Source organism: Bos javanicus, chromosome 16, assembly GCF_032452875.1.
Source record: "Bos javanicus breed banteng chromosome 16, ARS-OSU_banteng_1.0, whole genome shotgun sequence".
Classification (NCBI taxonomy): domain Eukaryota; kingdom Metazoa; phylum Chordata; class Mammalia; order Artiodactyla; family Bovidae; genus Bos; species Bos javanicus.
Window position 1 is genome coordinate 46,313,991 of NC_083883.1, and position 19,318 is coordinate 46,333,308.

Genomic DNA, 19,318 nt, shown 5'->3' on the forward strand with positions numbered 1-19,318 from the left:
GAAATGTTCCCTTGGTATTTCTAATTTTCTTAAGAGATCTCTAGTCTTTCCCATTCTATTGTTTTCCTCTATTTCTTCGCACTGATCACTGAGGAAGGCTTTCTTATCTCTCTTTGCTATTCTCTGGAACTCTGCATTCAGATGCTTATATCTTCCCTTTTCTCCTCTGCTTTTCGCTTCTCTTCTTTTCACAGCCATTTGTAAGGCCTCCTCAGACAGCCATTTTGCCTTTTTGCATTTCTTTTTCTTGGGGATGGTCTTGATCCCTGTCTCCTGTACAATGTCACGAACCTCCATCCATAGTTCATCAAGCACTCTGTCTATCGGATCTAGTCCCTTAAATCTATTTCTCACTTCCACTGTATAATCATAAGGGATTTGATTTAGGTCATACCTGAATGGTCTAGTGGTTTTCCCCACTTTCTTCAATTTAGTACTGAAGAGTTAGGTATAATTCCCATTCCTAATAGAAACAGACATCAAAGGGAAACTTACGGGCTGGCTGTGAAACCTCCAGGTCAATTTTATATGGACCACAAAGCCCAGGGACCAACAGGATATCAGACTATAAGAACAATGGTCCAGGTTCCTTGGGATTCATTTGTAAGGTTTTTACACGGACAGGAAAGAATAATCAAGCAGGCTTGAATTAGAAGTGCCAGAAGGCAAATAAATATGAAAGAATCTATATTTAAAAAATAAAGATGTAACAAAATTGAGACAAATAAGTGGAATTTGACAGCAGAAGAAAAGAAAAAAAAATAGAAAAAAGAAAAAAAATCTTATAGGCTCACTAAAGAGAATGTTAAAGTTGAGAAAAGGAAAAGAAGAGAAAAAAAAACCCCTTACTCCAAATCCACTATCCACACATAATCAAAATTTATATTTTATTTCTTTCTAATCTTCTTTTTCCTATTTCATAGTGTTTGTTTTAAACATAATTAGGCTGTATAAAAATTCTGCAGGCTGCTTTTCCCATCACCTAATATATCAATTTCCCATGATACGTACTTTCTATAAAAATTTTCATTGGATCAATATAATAACATGTCAAACAAATGTTTCAGAACTTCCTTAATGATGACATTTAAGCTATTATTAGTCAATCCTAAAGGAAATCAACTCTGAATATTCATTGGAAGGACTAATGTGAAGCTGAAGCTCCAATATTTTGACCACCTGATGCAAAGAGCTGACTCACTGGAAAAGATGCTGATGCTAGGAAAGACTGAAGGCAGGAGGAGAAGGGGAAAGCAGAGGATGAGATGATTAGATAGCATCATCGACTCAATGGACAAGAGTGTGAGCAAACTCCAGGAGGGAGTGAAGAAAAGCCTGGTGTGTTGCAGTCCACAGGATCAAGAAGCGTCTGACATGACTTAGCCATTGAACAACAACAATATAAGCTATTACAATTAAATAACATTGCAGAATCTGTCTTTTCTTTACAAAGCTCTCTGCATTTAGACTTATTTCTTTAGCATACTCCCATAATAGAGTTACTAGGCCAAGGAAGTAGAAGTAGAAATATTATAAGGCTCTTAATATTTAAAGGCCAAACTGTCTTCCAGAAGCACTGTCAAAAACCTGTTCTTTGTTGAGTTCGTGTGTCAACTGATTCAAAGAGGAGTCAATGGGCCCGAGAATATTATTTGAAAAAACATTTTTTAGAAAATAGGAAAACTGATTGACTTACATTCACACTTTATGGTGACTGATGATGAAAGAAACCTTCTGGCTCCATGGGTTCACGAAGCTGGACCAATTGGAGTCCAGTATGACGTAATCCCCATTTTGACAACAAAATCTAATGGGCAGGTGTTCAAAGGGAGGATGGCCTGCATACTTAAAGACTACATAAAACAATAAGACAGAATTTATTTAACATGAATGTTTATTACAAATGCCTCTCTTAAGGCCCTTATTTGTAAATGTTTTAAAATATCAAAATAGAAAAAAATACTGTTTCAATGGTTTCAATACACTGTTTTCTTGATTAAAGGTAACACTCTAATGATCAAGGGGCTTCCCAGGCAGCACTAGTCGCACTGCTTGCCAATGCATGAGAGATGGGTTCGATTCCTGGGTCGGGAAGATCACCTGGAGGATCCCCTGGGGGAGGAAATGGCAACCCACTCCAGCACTCCTGCCTGGAAAATTCCATGGGGGTGGTCTGCAGTCCAGGGGGCTGCACAGGACGGAGTGACTGAGCACTTCTAATGATTAGAGGTTGAGAGAAGCTCTAGGGAGAAATGAAATGAAAAATTTAAGGAGATCAGTGGAAAAAAAAAAAAAAAAAAGCCCTCCTGTAAAGAAGCAGGTGCTTACCTTTTTGGTGCATGGCAAGCATCAGAGAGCGATCTTCCGGGTGCAGGTACGATAGGATGGATGTCCCGATCAGGTCCTGAGGTAGGTAACCCAGGAAAGGCACAGCCCTGAGCACAGACACAGCACAGGCAGCACGTCATCGTGCCAAGCGACTGTTATGCCTTACACACTCTCAACAGTACTTTTCAGACAAACTCTAAATATGAAGAAAGGTATGCAGAGATGTTCATTACAGCATTTATAAAAGCAGCAAGCAACCCGAGTGCCTATATTGTGGGGAAAGAGTTAACATAATCTAAGAAGCGTTGGTCACTGGAGGTGTTGCATCAGAATCACCTGCCAAACTTCCAAAAGCCAGACTTGCAGGCTCACTGCTTCCTAAATCAGCATTTCTGGGGTGAGACTAGGAGTCTATACTTTTCACAAGTTTCATAGAGGTCTCAGAGGGCTTCCCTGGTGGCTCGGACAGTAAAGAACCCGCCTGCAATGCAGGAGAACTGGGTTTGGTCCTTGGGTCGGGAAGATCCCCTGAAGAAGGGAATGGCAACCCACTCTGGTATTCTTGCCTGGAGAATCCCCATGGACAGAGGAGTGGTGGGCTACAGTCCCTGGGGTCACAAAGAGTCAGACACGACTGTGCAACTAACATTTTTCACTTTTTCAGAGGTCTCTTGAGGCCCTCAATTGCACTGCCTTTTAAAAAGTCTACAAAGATCATATTATAACATAGAAGAATGCTTATGGTGTAAAATGAAGAAAGCAGGCTACAAATTTATACAGAGTATTTAAAAGTATACAAAAACAATGTCTCCCAAACAGTAGTATCAAATAGAGGACCAGTCACAAAGACATTTGTAGGATAAATGTTCATAAGAAAATTCTAATGACCAGACATTCAAGATGACTTAGAAAAAAAACTGACTCTGTAAACATTTTCTATGTGTACAAATTCACAAATAGTTTCTTTTTTTCACGTATATATAAGAAAGAAAGAAAATGAAGTCGCTCAGTTGTGTCCAACTCTTTGCAAGCCCATGGACTGTAGCCTGCCAGGCTCCTCCATCCATGGGATTTTCCAGGCAAGAGTACTGGAGTAGGTTGCCATTTCCTTTTCCAAGGGATCTTCCCAACCCAAGGATCGAACCCAGGTCTTTGGCATTGCAGGCAGACGCTTTACCGTCTGAGCTACCAGGGAAGTTCATGTATATATAATCTTTGTTATTTTTTGCCACATCCTCATGATATTCAGGATCTTAAGTTTCTCAACCAGGGATCGAATCCACACTCCCTGCAGTGGAAGCCTGGAGTCTTAACCATACTTTCTAATGCAATAAACTCAAGCTATTTTTAGAATATCTTTAGCTAAATTTTCTTACCTTATACAGATTATATTATACAAAATAACTCACTATTACTGTTTAGTTTCATAACTAAATGGTAATAAATGGGTAATAAATCCATTTCCGGAAGTTAAAAAAACTTTTTTTTAAGTTTTTTGGTTTTTTTTTTTGGCCTCAATGCAGTTTGTGGGATCTTAGTTTCCTGATCGGAGAAGGCAATGGCACCCCACTCCAGTACTCCTGCCTGGCAAATCCCATGGATGGAATAACCTCATAGGCTGCAGTCCGTGGGGTCACTAAGAGTCAGACACGACTGAAGTGACTTAGCAGCAGCAGCAGTTTCCTTATCAGAGATTGAACCCAGGCTCTCAGCAGTGGAAGTGCTGAGTCCTAACCACTGGATCATCAGGGAATTCCCTGGATGTTAAAAAATTTTTAAAACCAAAATTAATACCTATCATAACTGTGTCCGATTTTTTCACATTTTTGCTTTATGCTCACCTATAATATGATTGATGTATTAGTTCTCAGATTTTCAGATTTCACAAATAAAGTAAAATTTTTACACAAGCGTGGGGGAAGATGAAGGGTATGATCAGGGGATAACAATGTTTCATTTTTCCAAATAAAGGTATAAAAAAAAAACAATAAGCAATGATGACTATCTACTATCACTACTTGTTAAATAACGAAGACTATTTTAATAACTAAAAAAAAGTAGGTAGGACATAAGTTCAAAACAAGTAACAATTCTTTAAATTAAGTAAACTTAGCTTTACAAGAAAAGAAATCTGCCTTATTTTTCTTGCTCCTTTCCCCCTTCACTTCAGACTAATAAAAATTCATCATAAACTGGGAAGCACTTGCCTAGAGCAAGCAATACATGTGCACAGGGCTCATAGGCCAGCGTCTAGGTCTCTGACCATAATTATACACTATGGGAGCTTCCCTGGTGCCGCAGATGGTAAATACAATGCAGGAGACCCGGCTTCGATCCCTGGGTCAAGAAGATCCCCAGGAGAAGGGAATGGCTACCACTCCAATATTCTTGCCTGGAGAATCCCACTGACAGAGGAGCCTGGAGGACTATATATAGTCCATGAGATTGCAAAGAGTTGGACACAATCCGGGGACTAACACTGATATACTATGGGTCCAAGGTTCACTGTCCTCTTGGGCAGCACGGAAAAATAATTCTGACCCACCTAAAGCTTTGAAATAAAACATGATAACTTGTAAATCTTAGAAGTACAACAAGCAAGATATGTTAAAATTTTAGACAACACAAATTTCAAACTGACAAACATCAAATGGGCAAATGGATAGATGTCATTATGTAGATGGATGTTAAACATAAAGTTTTAAATATTTTATTTTCCAAAACAAATTTCTTTTAGGCTTAAAGAAGTACTTACCTTTCATCTATTTCAAGAAAAACACAACCAGGAGTATGTGTTGTGGTAAAAATTCTTTTATCTGCTGGGATTCGAGGAGCTATGAAGAACAGAAAGACTCGTTTTAGAGGCAAATATCTAATTAATTATCCATTTAACATATTAAAAAGGCAACAAACTCTATATGATACGGCAGAAATCTCACTTAAGGGGCAGGCCTTTGAGCAGCCAAATCTAATACTTTTCATTATTAACTACATTTTAAGTAGGTCAAAAGGTAAAACCCATGGGCTTCTCTGGTGGCCCAGTGGTTGCGAATTTGCCTTCTAGTTCAGGGGACACGGGTTTAACCGCTGGTCCAGGAAGAGCCCATATGCTTCAGAGCAACTAAACCCAGGAGCCATAACTACTGAGCCCTCACCTGAGAGCCAGCCCATGTGCTACAACTACTGAAGCCCACTCACCTAGAGCCTATGTTCTGTAGCAAGAAACCACCAGAATGAGAAGCCCCCGCACCGCAACTAGAGAGCAGCCCCGCTTGCCAAAACCAGAGAAAGCCCTCACAGCAACAGAGGCCCAGTGAAGCCAAAAATAATAATTTTTAAAAAGTAATACCTACTCAAGTTAAATACAGACAGTCTGTGTACACTGAATACTTTATTCATCCCAAGTAATCCAACAGTCAAACCCAGAGTGATTTAGAATTCAGGATGGAAATCTTTTATTATACTTAGAGGTTGCAAAATGTGGTCTACTGGAGAAGGGAATGGCAAACCACTTCAGTATTCTTGCCTTGAGAACCCCATGAACAGTATGAAAAGGCAAAAAGATAGGACACTGAAAGATGAACTCCCCAGGTCAGAAGGTGTCCAATCTGCTACTGGAGATCAGTGGAGAAATGACTTCAGAAAGAATGAAGAGACGGAGTCAAAGCAAAAACAACACTAAGTTGTGCTTGCGACTGGTGATAGAGGCAAGGTCCAATGCTGTAAAATTGCACAGGAACCTGGAATGTCAGGTCCATGAATCAAGGCAAATTGGAAGCGGTCAAATAGAAGATGGCAGGAGTGAACGCTGACATTCTAGGAATCAGCGAACTAAAATGGACTGGAATGGGTGAATTTAACTCAGATGACCATTATATCTACTACTGTGGGCAGGAATCCCTTAGAAGAAATGGAGTAGCCATCATAGTCAACAAAGAGTCCGAAATGCAGTACTTGGATGCAGTCTCAAAAATGACAGAATGATCTGTTCGTTTCCAAGGCAAACCATTCAATATCACAGTAATCCAAGTCTATGCCCCAACCAGTAACCCTGAAGAAGCTGAAGTTGAATGGTTCTATGAACACCTACAAGACCTTTTAGAACTAACACCCCAAAAAGATGTCCTTTTTGTTATAGGGGACTGGAATGTAAAAGGAGGAAGTCAAGAAACACCTGGGGTAACAGGCAAATTTGGCTTTGGAATACGGAATGAAGCAGGGCAAAGGCTAATACAGTTTTGCCAAGAGAACGCACTGGTCATAGCAAACACCGTCTTCCAACAACACAAGAGAAGATTCTACACATGGACATCACCAGATGGCTGACACTGAAATCAGATTGACTATATTCTTTGCAGCCAAAGATGGAGAAGCTCTATGTCAGTAAAAACAAGACCAGGAGCTGACTGTGGCTCAGATCATGAACTCCTTATTGCCAAGACTGAAATTGAAGAAAGTAGGGAAAACCACTAGACCATTCAGGTATGACCTAAATCAAATCCCTTATGATTATACAGTGGAAGTGAGAAATAGATTTAAGGGACTAGATGTGATAAAGTGCTTGATGAACTATGGATGGAGGTTCGTGACATTGTACAGGAGACAGGGATCAAGACCATCTCCATGGAAAAGAAATGGAAAAAAGCAAAATGGCTGTCTGAGGAGGCCTTACAAATGGCTGTGAAAAGGAGAGAAGTGAAAAGCAAAGGAGAAAAGGAAAGATACAAGCATCTGAATGCAGAGTTCCAAAGAATAGCAAGGAGAGATAAGAAAACCTTCCTCAGCGATCAATGCAAAGAAATAGAGGAAAACAACAGAATGGGAAAGACTAGAGATCCTTCAAGAAAATTAAGACTTCACTGGTGGCTCAGATGGTAAAGTGTCTTTCTACAATACGGGAGACCTGGGTTCGATCCCTGGGTCGGGAAGATCCGCTGGAGAAGGAAATGGCAATCCATTCCAGTACTATTGCCTGGAAAATCCCATGGACAGAGGAGCCAGGTAGGCTATAGTCCATGGGGTCGAAAAGAGTTGGACACGACTGAGCGACTTCACTTTCTTTCTTTCAAGAAAATTAGAGATACCAAGGGAACATTTCATGCAAAGATGGGCTCAAAAAAGAAATGGTATGGACCTAACAGAAGCAGAAGATATTAAGAAGAGGTGGCAAGAATACACAGAAGAACTGTACAAAAAAGATCTTCATGACCCAGATAATCATGATGGTGTGATCACTCACCTAGAGCCAGACATCCTGGAATGTGAAGTCAAGTGGGCCTTAGGAAGCATCACTATGAACAAAGCTAGTGGAGGGGATGAAATTCCAGTTGAGCTATTTCAAATCCTAAAAGATGATGCTGTGAAAGTGCTGCACTCAATATGTCAGCAAATTTGGAAAACTCAGCAGTGGCCACGGGACTGGAAAAGGTCAGTTTTCATTCCAATCCCAAAGAAAGGCAATGCCAAAGAATGCTCAAACTACCGCACAATTGCACTCATCTCACATGCTAGTAAAGTAATGCTCAAAATTCTCCAAGGCAGCCTTCAGCAATACGTGAACCATGAACTTCCAGATGTTCAAGCTGGTTTTAGGAAAGGCAGAGGAACCGGAGATCAAACTGCCAACATCCACTGGATCGTTAAAAACGCAAGAGTTCCAGAAAAACATTTATTTCTGCTTTCTTGACTATGCCAAAGCTTTTGACTGTGTGGATCACAATAAACTGTGGAAAATCCTGAAAGAGATGGGAAGACCAGAGCACCTGACCTGCCTCTTGAGAAATCTGTATGCACGTCAGGAAGCAACAGTTAGAACTGGACATGGAACAACAGACTGGTTCCAAATAGGAAAAGGAGTACGTCAAGGCTATATACTGTCACCCTGCTTATTTAACTTCTATGCAGAGTACATCATTAGAAACCCTGGGCTGGAGGAAGCACAAGCTGGAATCAAGATTTCTGGGAGAAATATCAATAACCTCAGATATGCAGATGACACCACCCTTATGGCAGAAAGTGAAGAAGAACTCAAGAGCCTCTTGATGTAAGTGAAAGAGGAAAGTGAAAAAGTTGGCTTAAAGCTCAACATTCAGAAACTAAGATCATGGCATCCGGTCCCATCACTTCATAGCAAATAGATGGGCAAACAGTGGCTGACTTTATTTTTGGGGGCTCCAAAATCACTGCAGATGCTCATTGCAGCCATGAAATTAAAAGATACTTACTCCTTGGAAGGAAAGTTATGACCAACCTAGACAGCATATTAAAAGCAGAGACATTACTTTGTCAACAAAGGTCTGTCTATTCAAGGCTATGGTTTTTCCAATAGTCATGTACGGATGTGAGAGTTGGACTATAAAGAAAGCTGAGCACCGAAGAATTGATGCTTTTGAACTGTGGTGTTGGAGAAGATGCTTGAGAGTCCCTTGGACTGCAAGGAGATCCAACCAGTCCATCCTAAAGGAGATCAGTCCTGGGTGTTCATTGGAAGGACTGATGTTGAAGCTGAGACTCCAATATTTTGGCCACCTGATGCGAAGAGCTGACTCATTGGAAAAGACCTTGATGTTGGGAAAGACTGAAGGCAGGAGGAGAAGGGGACAACAGGATGAGATGGTTGGATGGCATCACTGACTCAATGTATATGAGTTTGGGTAAACTCCGGGAGTTGGTGATGGACAGGGAGGCCTAGCATGCTGCAGTCCATGGGGTCACAAAGAGTTGGACACAATTGAGCGACTGAACTGAACTGGGAGGTTGCATGTAACTAAGCAAACAAATAGGATGTGAGATTGAGGAGTTAATTCTTAGGTAGATTGACAAGGAGTCTGCCTCTCCCCAGCCCCCAGCACAAGAAAGGAGTCCAGGGCCCTTGAGGAAGAGAAAGGGACAAACATTTTTTTCTACACTGCTTTGTCTAAGTCACATAAGATGTTTTTTCTTCAATTCTGAGTTGTTATGACAACAATTTTTAAGACTAACTTTCTTCAAGCCCAGAGCTAATGATTACACAACAAAGCAACTCTTGTCCCTAAGTCCTGTGATTTGTGTGAATTTTTTTGCACAGGATGATGAATTCCAAAAAAGCATGTGTCACGTTACAAGCAGAATCAACTACAATTTCAAAATATAATGAATGGAAGCTGCTTCTATACTGATATGTGAATTTAGCAATGTAGTTACGCCATCAGAAAACAAACTACACTGTTTACTCAGCGGGGCTTTCAAAACACTTAAAAAACCTAAACGCATTCTTGTGATTTCTCTGTGCAACAGTTTCAGTGCTCCTATGTCACACAAGACAGAAGCAAAAGACCACAGGATGGTCATCAGCAGAGAAAGGATAGAAGTCTGTGTCTGTGGCCAAGTCTATGCTTGGACCCAGTGGCCCTGCTGTCCTTGAAGGAGACGCCAGCACCAGAAGTCAAGGCCGGCAGACAGAGATGTCAGGGAGACCGGGCTCAGGGAACAGGCAGGCTTTCACGGGCTCCTTTCTGATGCACGGACACGTCACACCTGAGCTGAATGCAGATACTCCCGACTTACCTTGGTAACCTGAGTGAACCTTCTCCACCAGCAGGAGACAGCAGGTCTCAGGCTCCGTGAGGGCCGAGCTGCGCATGTGAATCAAGTAGGGGGTGATCCGGAATGGGCAGTAAGGCCGCTGCAGCTCCCCGGCTTCACCTCCACTGAAGAAGCAAAGAGTGGTTAGTGCTGGTCATGAATCATCCACTTAGTCCAAGGTGAAACAAGGCCAGGGAAAATGTTCAGTAATTTTCAAGGGAGACATGTCCAAGCCTCAAATGTCTAATATTTATTTACTTTTTAAAACTTTTTAGTTTGTAGTTGGGGATAGACAGTTTCAGGTGAACAGCAAAGGGACTTGGCCACACATATACACGTAACCATTCTTCCCCAAACTCCTCTCCCATCCAGGCTGCCACATAACACTGAGCAGCGCTCCCTGTTCTATACAGTAGGACTTTCTTGGTTTATCCATTATAAACAGAGCAGTGTTAAACATATTTATTTTTAAAAGAAGGGAAACGTTAATTTAAATGTACCCAAGGGCAATGATACTTGTTTGTTATTCGATGAGTAAGAGGTTTTCTGGAGACCTGGCTCATCACTCTGAGTGTGAACTGGTCACTGATTCCAGCGTGACTGTCCACTCCTGCTGGGAAGACAGACAGGCAGAGCCGTCCATCTCATTTCATGTGTCTAAACCAAGCATCACGTAACAGGGTCCCTTGGGACCAGTGTCCCCAAGCCAGCCCCCAGGCACCCCCTCCTCCCCTGCCTGGTGCAGGCCTGGCATTCGGCTCAGCATCACCCACAGTGCCTGGTGGGGGCAACAGCACAACCCTCTCTGCCACCCAGCACAGGGGCTCCTGAGGGCGGGGAGGCTCTACAACGACCCCCAAGATGTTCAGCTGGTTTGATTGCCCAGCTACCAGGAAGAGGTTTCCACCTGGTTCTGACCAAACATCCCAGACTGAGGTTCACGCTCTGTTTCTGCCATCACGCCTCTCCTCTCTGACCATCATGAGCCCGGATGCTCAGGTTGGGTATCTGCTCGCCCAGCAGACCCACCCTCTCTCGTGCTCTCTGCTCTCCTCAAACTCCAGCATCTCCTGCCACTTCTCTGTACTCAGTCCTGACCCTGCTTCCTAGGTCACCGCTCAGAAGAGCGCCCCCTGCTGACACTGACCTGCCAGCACCCGTACTTCTGCTGGTGGCTCTCCTCCCACTTCTGTGAGTGCTTTTCTGGGGTCATCAGGTCTTAGGCTTCTCATCACCACTGATACATCAATGACCTGCGCATCTGTCTCTAGCCCGGCCTTCTCCCCTGAATCCCAGGCTCCTGGATTGACACCTTGCCAGGATCACAGGGCAGAATTCTAGTCAACATTGCACACTCATCCACAACTCACCACATGTTCCCCCCACTCCAACTCTCCAAGCAGCTGCTCATCCTGCAATTTCCTCCACCCCATACATGGCACCTTGAGCCAAAGACCCCACATCTCCTTAACTACTCTCACACCCCAAACTAACCCATCAGTATACAGTTTCTGTAGCTTCCCCTACGGAAACATCCAGAAGATCCACAGTATCTCCATGTCTACCCGCACTGCCTGGTCTGGGACCCACCACCTCCTGGCTATACCACTCCTGCAAACCCCCTGCTCCAACCCCCACCCAGCACAGCACCTATCACAAGCCTTTCATACCATCAACGATATTTCCTTCTAAGAAATGAAAATGCCCTGTCTCTACCCACTGGACATTCCTGAAGCACTGGTGACCCTGTAGCAGTCACTGCCCAAGGACCTGGATCTGGAGAGCAGCCATCTCTGCTGAGCCTGGGATGACAAGTCTGCCACAAAGGAAGTGTCAAAACCACTGAGGACTCGATGGGCCAGGAGCTAACTTCGTTAGCCTAGTTAACCAGCAGCTCCTGCCAGCCACAGAGGAACAACAGGAACACCTGGAGGCTTGACAAGTACCTTACTGTGAGGATGAGACTCTGAAATAACAATGAAGGAAAGGATAAAGAGAGCTGAGATTTGGTTCAAAATAACAGGGAGAGGGGCATGAGGAGGTGGAACAGATGACACAGGCCTGGCCATGGTTAAAGTTATTCATGCCAAATGAGCAGTACATGTCAGTTCATTATACTAGTTTTTATATTATTTTGAAAATTCTCGGGAGTTTTAAAAATAATTAAGTGGCTACCCTGAACAAACGTTTCATCCAGGAGTCAGCGTGCCCTATGGTCTCTGCCCCTGCTTCCTTGTCTTCTCCACCCACTCCATCACCATCCTCCCAGGAGCCAGGTGTGCTGTGCCCAGGGCCTCTGTCCTCTCCCGGAATGTCTTCTCTCAAACACGCTGCTTCCTCACCTCCTTCAGGGCTCTGGTCAGTTAGGCCTCTAACTAGAGAAGAGTTCCTTGACCACCATGAATACACTGGCAACCTCTCCACTGCCCGGAACCCCCTTACTCAGCTCACGGTTCTACAAGGAACTTACTACCACTGACACATGTATACTTACACAGCTGTTTACTATTAGCCCCCATCCTATAGAACACAAAGTCCATGAGGGCAGAACTTCGTTTTGATCCTAGCACCACAGTGCTCGGCTCAGAAAAAGCACCTGAAAGGCACCTACCTATCTGTTACTAGAGTAACAAACACATACGACGCTTACTATTTGGCAGGCACTGCTCTCAGATCTTCATGAACAACTCACCAGCGTGTGACAAAGGGAACCAGCATGGGCCTCCTCCTCTACACCATTCCAGGTTACCCCACCCCAAACATTCGAATACTATTAGCCCAGGTCCCCCCAAGTCCATGGAGTGTCTGAATGATCTATTACAAGGATTTTTCTTCTCTAAATATCAAGGCTATTTATTAACAGGAACTTCAACACTAATGTTGGTGATTGCAATGTCATTTTTAAATGTTTTTTTCTTTTACTATGAAGGGCTCTCCCAGCAGCCCAGTGGTAAAGAATCTGCCTGCCAATGCAGCAGACACGGGTTTGATCCCTGGGAAGGGAAGATCCCCTGCAGGAGGAAATGGCAATCCACCCCAGTATTCTTGCCTGGAAAATCCCACAGACAGAAGAGCTGGCAGGCTACAGTCCATGGGGTGGCAAAAGAGTCGGACACGCCTGAGCGATCAAACAACAACAAACATTAACATGTCATAGTAAACTTAAAGGAGAAAAAAAATCACTAATAAATTCTACCAGAAATCAATTACAATTAAACTTTTGATCTCTTTTTTTCTAGTTCTCTGTCTCTGGACCTTTTAGTGAAAGTTGCTCAGTCGTGTCTTAATTCTTTGAGACCCCACGGACTATACAGTCCATGGAATTCTCCAGGCCAGAATCCTGGAGTGGGGTAGCTGTTCCCTTCTCCAAGAGATCTTCCCAACCCAGGGATCGAACCCAGGTCTCCCGCATTGCAGGTGGATTCTTTACCAGCTGAGCCACTAAGGAAGTCTTTAAGTCTTCTCATAAATATACCTATCTTGCTTTAAGGTTGCTCAAAGTTGCAAAAATTAATTTTAAATGTGACTGAAAAACAAAAACCAAACAAAATCAAAAAGGCCCCTAGACAACAGTGGGCTTCAGATCCGAGTGATCTTTCCGGTCTTTTCTCCTATTGCATTCCTATCTACTTTTCTCAGGGGTACATGTATCTTCTCAGTCAAAATATAAGAACTCCTTGTAGCAAGAACCAGGTCTTGTCTTTTGTATCCATGGAAGACCTAGCTGAATACAGAAAAATCAAAATAAGTGCTAAATAAAATCAGAGGGGTAAACTTGGAATTTGGGATTAACAGATACAGACGACTAAATATAAAACAGATAAAATAACAAAGACCTCCTACACAGCACAAGGAACTATATTCAATTATCACATAATAACCAGCAATGAAAAAGAATCTGGAAAAGAATATATATGTGAATAGTGGTGCTAGTGGTAAAGAAACCACCTGCTAAGGCAGGAGACACAGGAGATGGGGGTTGGATCCTTGGGTGGGGAAGATCCCGGGAGGAAGGCATGGCAACCCACTCCAGTATTCTTGCCTGGAGAACCCCATTGACAGAGGAGCCTGGCGGGCTACAGTTAGGGTCGCAGAAAGCCAAGCACGACTGGAGCAACTTAGCACTAGCATGCACACGTGAACGATGGCACTAGTGGTAAAGAACTCACCTGCCAAGGCAGATCTAAGAGACTTGGGTTTGGTCCCTGGGTCAGGAAGATCCCCTAGAGGAGGGCATGGCAACCCACTCCGTTATCCTTGCCTGGAGAATCCCATGGATGGAGGAGCCTGAAGGGCTACAGTCCACAGGGCTGCAAAGAGTCTGACACAACTGAGGTGACTTAGTATGCACATATATAACTGAATCACTTTGCTGCACACCTGAAACACTAAATCAGCTACTGATTTTTCATGTGCGTGCGCATGTCTTTGTGACGCCATGGATTGTATGTAGCCCACCAGGCTCCCTGTCCATGAGATTCTCCAGGCAAGGATACTGGAGTGGGTTGCCGTTTCCTACTCCAGGGGATCTTCCCAACCCAGGGATAAGCCATACATCAAGAAAAAAATTAAAATATAATCAGCGCCTAACCAACTGCTCCTGGCCTCAGGGAGCCCCCATACTCACCCTATCCTGCAGAAGAAGGACTTCACCAGTGCCAATTCATACTGTGAGGCCACTAGAAACAAAGACACCCGTCAGTGTCCTGCCCTGGGTGGCTCCCCCAAACCATCACTAACCAAACAGGACGCTCTTTTAAGAGACAGAGCTACTCTTAAGATAGGACTCCTCTCCCCTTTATCAAGATCTCATCCCATCCAGGATTTACCCAGGGCTTTCCTGCTGATCAGCAGCCCTCAGGAGAGGCCCTGAGAGCCACTGATGATGGCCTTTCCCTGTCATCTCCTGCAGTTCTGTCTGTGTTTCTACACCTGCCTGCACTCACTGCTTTAAACGCCAACATAGTCATCCTGTGACACAAGTATTTTGCTGGTGATATTCCACACCCTGGTAATAGTTTGGACATGTCTCAAAAACTTGGAATTTAGACTACATAGAGCTTTTGGGTGTAGGATATATAATACATTTTTTTCATTGTGTTTTCTTTCCTTGGATAAATTTCCCAGAGCTGTGTACCTAAGCGATATGATCATTTCATGACTCTCATAATATGTTGGCAAACTAAGTTCCAGAAAGTGGTACCAATTCAGTGTCATTAATAACATTTTCTCGGGATTTCCCTGGTGATCCAGGGGTTGAGAATCCGGCTTCCAATGCAGGGGAGTTGGGTTTGATCCCTGGTCAGGGAAATAAGATTCCATTCACTGCAAATAGAGTCACTGCTCTAGAGCCTGTGCTCTGGACTAGAGAGCCTTCAAGCCACAATGAGGACCCAGCACAATGGAAAGACAGAAATAAATTTTTCACCTCACAACTCTCATGCCAAAGGTTCTGCTTCAGTTTTATAAACTTTTGCATTTGTTTTACTGATTTATAAGGGGGTAATTCAGAAACTTTTAAATTTGCCCACCTTAGGACACAGTAGGAAACTGAGTCTATTCTCAGGTATTGCTGATTACTTTTGTCTGGTGAGTCTCCCTAATTATATATCTTGAACGTTTGTTCACTGGAGTGAACAGTCCTCAGTTATAGAAACCAAGGAAATATTTTTTTAAAATACACTGAAGGAGAATTTACAATGAGAATTCTAAAGACCCAAAATACCAAATATAGTCCAGGCGTTTATATCCCTGAGGGAAGGATAATTAGCAAGAGTCAGAAACTGGACTTCTGAGTAATCAAGAAAAGTGTTTATGACTTTTTAAAAACCTCCAGTTTAAAAGTAAATGGACTGATGACCAAACTACCATAATTCCTGAAACTGTAAGAGCTGCAGTCCCAGAATCCTGAAACCAGAAGTTCTTACAGAATATCCATGAGAAATAAATGAAAGAACTTGACAAAGTGAGCTGCCCAGATGGCTCAGAGGTAAAGAATCTGCCTGTGATGCAGGAGACACAAAAGACGCGGATTTGATCCCTGGATTGGGAAGATCCCCTGGAGAAGGGAATGGCTACCCACTCCAGTATTCCTGCCTGGAGAATTCCATAACAGAGGAACCTGGCAGGCAACAGTTAAAAGAGTCGCAGAGTCAGACACAACTGAGCACAGTGAGAAAAAGAAGTGAAAAAATAAGGTAAAGAAATTCATTTCTCTAAGATGTCCTGTTGTCTCAACATAAAAACTGTTTCACTCAAGGCTCAAATAAATCATGGAGGAATTAAGGCAAGAGAAGGATGTTTCAAAAACATCCTTAGTTTCCTGATCTGACTTTCAGATCAGATTGGGGAAGCCAGGGTCAGACGGGAGCCGTGCCGTGGGGCCACTTTCAAGTGCTTAGCTTTGTCTGGGGCGAGGTTTCCCGCTTTAAGGTGCAGTCCCAGCGGCCAAGCTGTCAAAGGGGCTCTGGATTCACGTTGCCAAGGTGAAGGCCAGCTCCATACTGACAGGCAGTGTGACACTGGCACCTCTGTGACTGTGGCAGCTCAGAAATGGCTCAGCTCTTGACTGTGGGGGACCTGATTGCCACCCAAATTCCCAGGCCATGCACTGAGGGGCTCTGAGATAGGACTACTCCATCCAGATGCCAGGATCCTCTAGCCTGTGGAGCTTGGACCCCCTTTAGGTGCCTGGCCCAGCTGCTCTCTAAGCTGCACTGCAGCCCAAGCTCCTGTCCCCAGCCCTCCTTTGGCCTTGCTCCTTCCGGCCAGGCCCGTCATGTGGGTTGAGGGCTCCTCTCAACCCCTGTTCCATAACCATAACTGCCCTGCTTCTAAGCAGACACAAATCAACACAGTTACTGTCTCGGTCCACTGGAGAAGTCTTGTGAAGGTTAACTGGGTTACTCCACTAAAGCATCAAGAAGGGATCCTGACAACCAGTAACCACTCAATAGATGACAGCAGTAAAGATAAGCCTTTATGCTGTGGATGCTCCAAACATCCCCAGGGCTTCACTTATCCACTGACTGCTAGGTCCTCTCGGCAACCCTGCATTAACAGGCACGTCAGAAACTAAGATTCTCATTTTACGATGAGAAGCCAGGTGGCCTCCAAGGTTCACGTGTTCGGTCGCTAGGGCATGTCTCTTTGCAACCCCATGAACTGCAGCATGCCAGGCTTCCCTGTCCTTCACCATCTCCCAGAGCCTGCTCAAATTCATGTCCATTGAGTCGGTGATGCCATCCAACCATCTCATCCTCTGTCACCCCCTTCTCCTTCTGCCTTCAATCTTTCCCAAGATCAGGGTCTTTTCCAATGAGTCGGCTCTTCACATCAGGTGGCCAAAGTATTGGAGCTTCAGCTTCAGCATCAGTCCTTCCAGTGAATATTCAGGACTGATTTCCTGTAGGGTTGACTGGTTTGATTTCCTTGTAGCCCAGAGAACTTTCAAAGAGTCCAAGGTTCATGAACGGACGTAATTCAATTTGAAACTCAGACCTTCAGATTCCAAGGTTAAAATTCCTTGCACATAAAAAATACTGCAACTCTACTGTAAGGTAAACTCACCTGCACTATTTATGCATCAGGCATGTGAATTCAGCTGCTTTCCCCAGGAGTCCTCAAACACAGAACGTCAGCCTATGGGATCTCAAACAGTAGACAGGTGCCCACAGTCACTTCCACACCTGGGCGAGAGTGTGCAAGTTCTTGTTGCTGAAGCTGTATTCTAAAGAAAGAGTGGTCAGCTCCTTCTCAGAGGTCTGTATGACAAACCTAAGTGGAAACATGCTCTAACACTGGGCCAGACCTGACAACCACTGAGTTTATACAGCTTCTTATGTCCTCTTAATGTTCTCTGAATTCAAAGGAAGGGACAGAAGGAGGTAACACGTGCATAAGCCAGGAGCAGTGTGGGGGCTAAAAAATGGCTCTTGGGGAGAGTCTGGATCCTTGGGGTTCCTAAGGCAAAAGCACAGTGTCAGGAGTGAACGAGATGGACACCATCTTTATGGAGCAAGTTAATGTTTAGGGTCTGAAAGACAACAATTTCAGAGACTAGTATGTTTTCACAAGTAGGGAAAATATTAAATAATTAGCAAAGATAAGAAGGTGAAAAAATCAGACAGAGACAGTAGGGCGATACTGAAAGGTAAATGAGAAAAGAGCTGGTGAACAGTCCCACGTGTGGGTTCTGCTCACAGTTGTACCTCAGCACCTAGAACAGCTCTCAGCCCACAGAGACAGCTGCATAAATGTCCCCGGGATGAATACATGACAAACAAAAGCAGAAAAACAAATATGGACAGCTAAAGTTTGATAACACATATTTAGGAAAGAGGAAGAAAAATGAAATCAGTGTTTCTGAATGATAGGAATAGGAAAGAAGGAAAGCTATGACAAATCCAGAGAGCATATTAAAAAGCAGAGGCATTACTTTGCCCACAAACTGTCTATATATTCAAAGCTATGGTTTTTCCAGTAGTCATGTATGGATGTGACAGTTGGACCATAAAGAAGCTGAGTGCTAAAGAACTGATGAGTTTGAATTGTGGTGCTGGAGAAGACTCTTAAGAGTCCCTTAGACTGCAAGGAGATCAAACCCCCTTAGACTGCAAGGAGATCAAACCAGTCAATCCTAAAGGAAATCAACCCTGAACAGTCACTGGAAGGACTGATGCTGAAGCTCCAGTACTTTGGGCACCTGATGTGAAGAGCTGACTCATTGGAAAAGATCCTGATGCTGGAAAAGATTGAAGGCAGGAGGAGAAGGGGACGACAGAGGATGACATGGTTGGATGGCATCACCAACTCAATGGACATTAGTTTGAGCAAACTCCGGGAGATGGTGAAGGACAGGGAAGCCTGGCATGCTGCAGTCCGTGTAGTAACAAAGAGTAGGACATGACTGAGCGACTGAACAACAACAAAACAGGAGAGAAGGGCTGGAAGAAAAGCAGGGGTGACAGGTGTCTTTTCCAAAGCTTCTACAAAACGTGTACAGAGGACAGAGAGGGTCTGTGGTTAAAAAAAAAAAAAAAGCTTGTAAAACTGATCTTCACTGGGCTGGGCAGTGGACTGAAAACCAGAAAAAAGTACAGAAATCTGGATCTGCAGGATGAAGTTCTGGGGATCCACTTCACAACAGTGTGAATGGACTTCATGTTGCTGAACCATACACTCAAAAACAGCTGTTGTTCAGTTGTTAAGTCATGTCTGACTCTGCAATTCCATGGACTGCAGCATGCCAGGCTTCCCTGTCCTTTACCATCTCCTGGAGTTTGTTCAAACTCATGTCCATAAAGTCAGTGATGCCATCCAACCATCTTATCCTCTGCCACCCACTTCTCCTCCTGACTTCAATCTTTCCCAGCATCAGGGTCTTTCCTAATGAGTCAGCTCTTACAATGGTAAATTTTGTGAATGT

The 19,318-nt window shown here is 43.7% G+C and overlaps 1 protein-coding gene across 1 annotated transcript in view; it reads right to left on the reverse strand.

Moving 5' to 3' along the window:
• Window positions 1-19,318, reverse strand: part of PER3 (period circadian regulator 3) — a 54,082-nt gene that overhangs the window by 27,731 nt on the left and 7,033 nt on the right. The window contains 5 exon segments of the mRNA XM_061382865.1: window positions 1,697-1,853; window positions 2,329-2,435; window positions 5,084-5,162; window positions 9,874-10,016; window positions 14,519-14,570. Coding sequence (XP_061238849.1) covers window positions 1,697-1,853; window positions 2,329-2,435; window positions 5,084-5,162; window positions 9,874-10,016; window positions 14,519-14,570 — 538 coding nt within the window.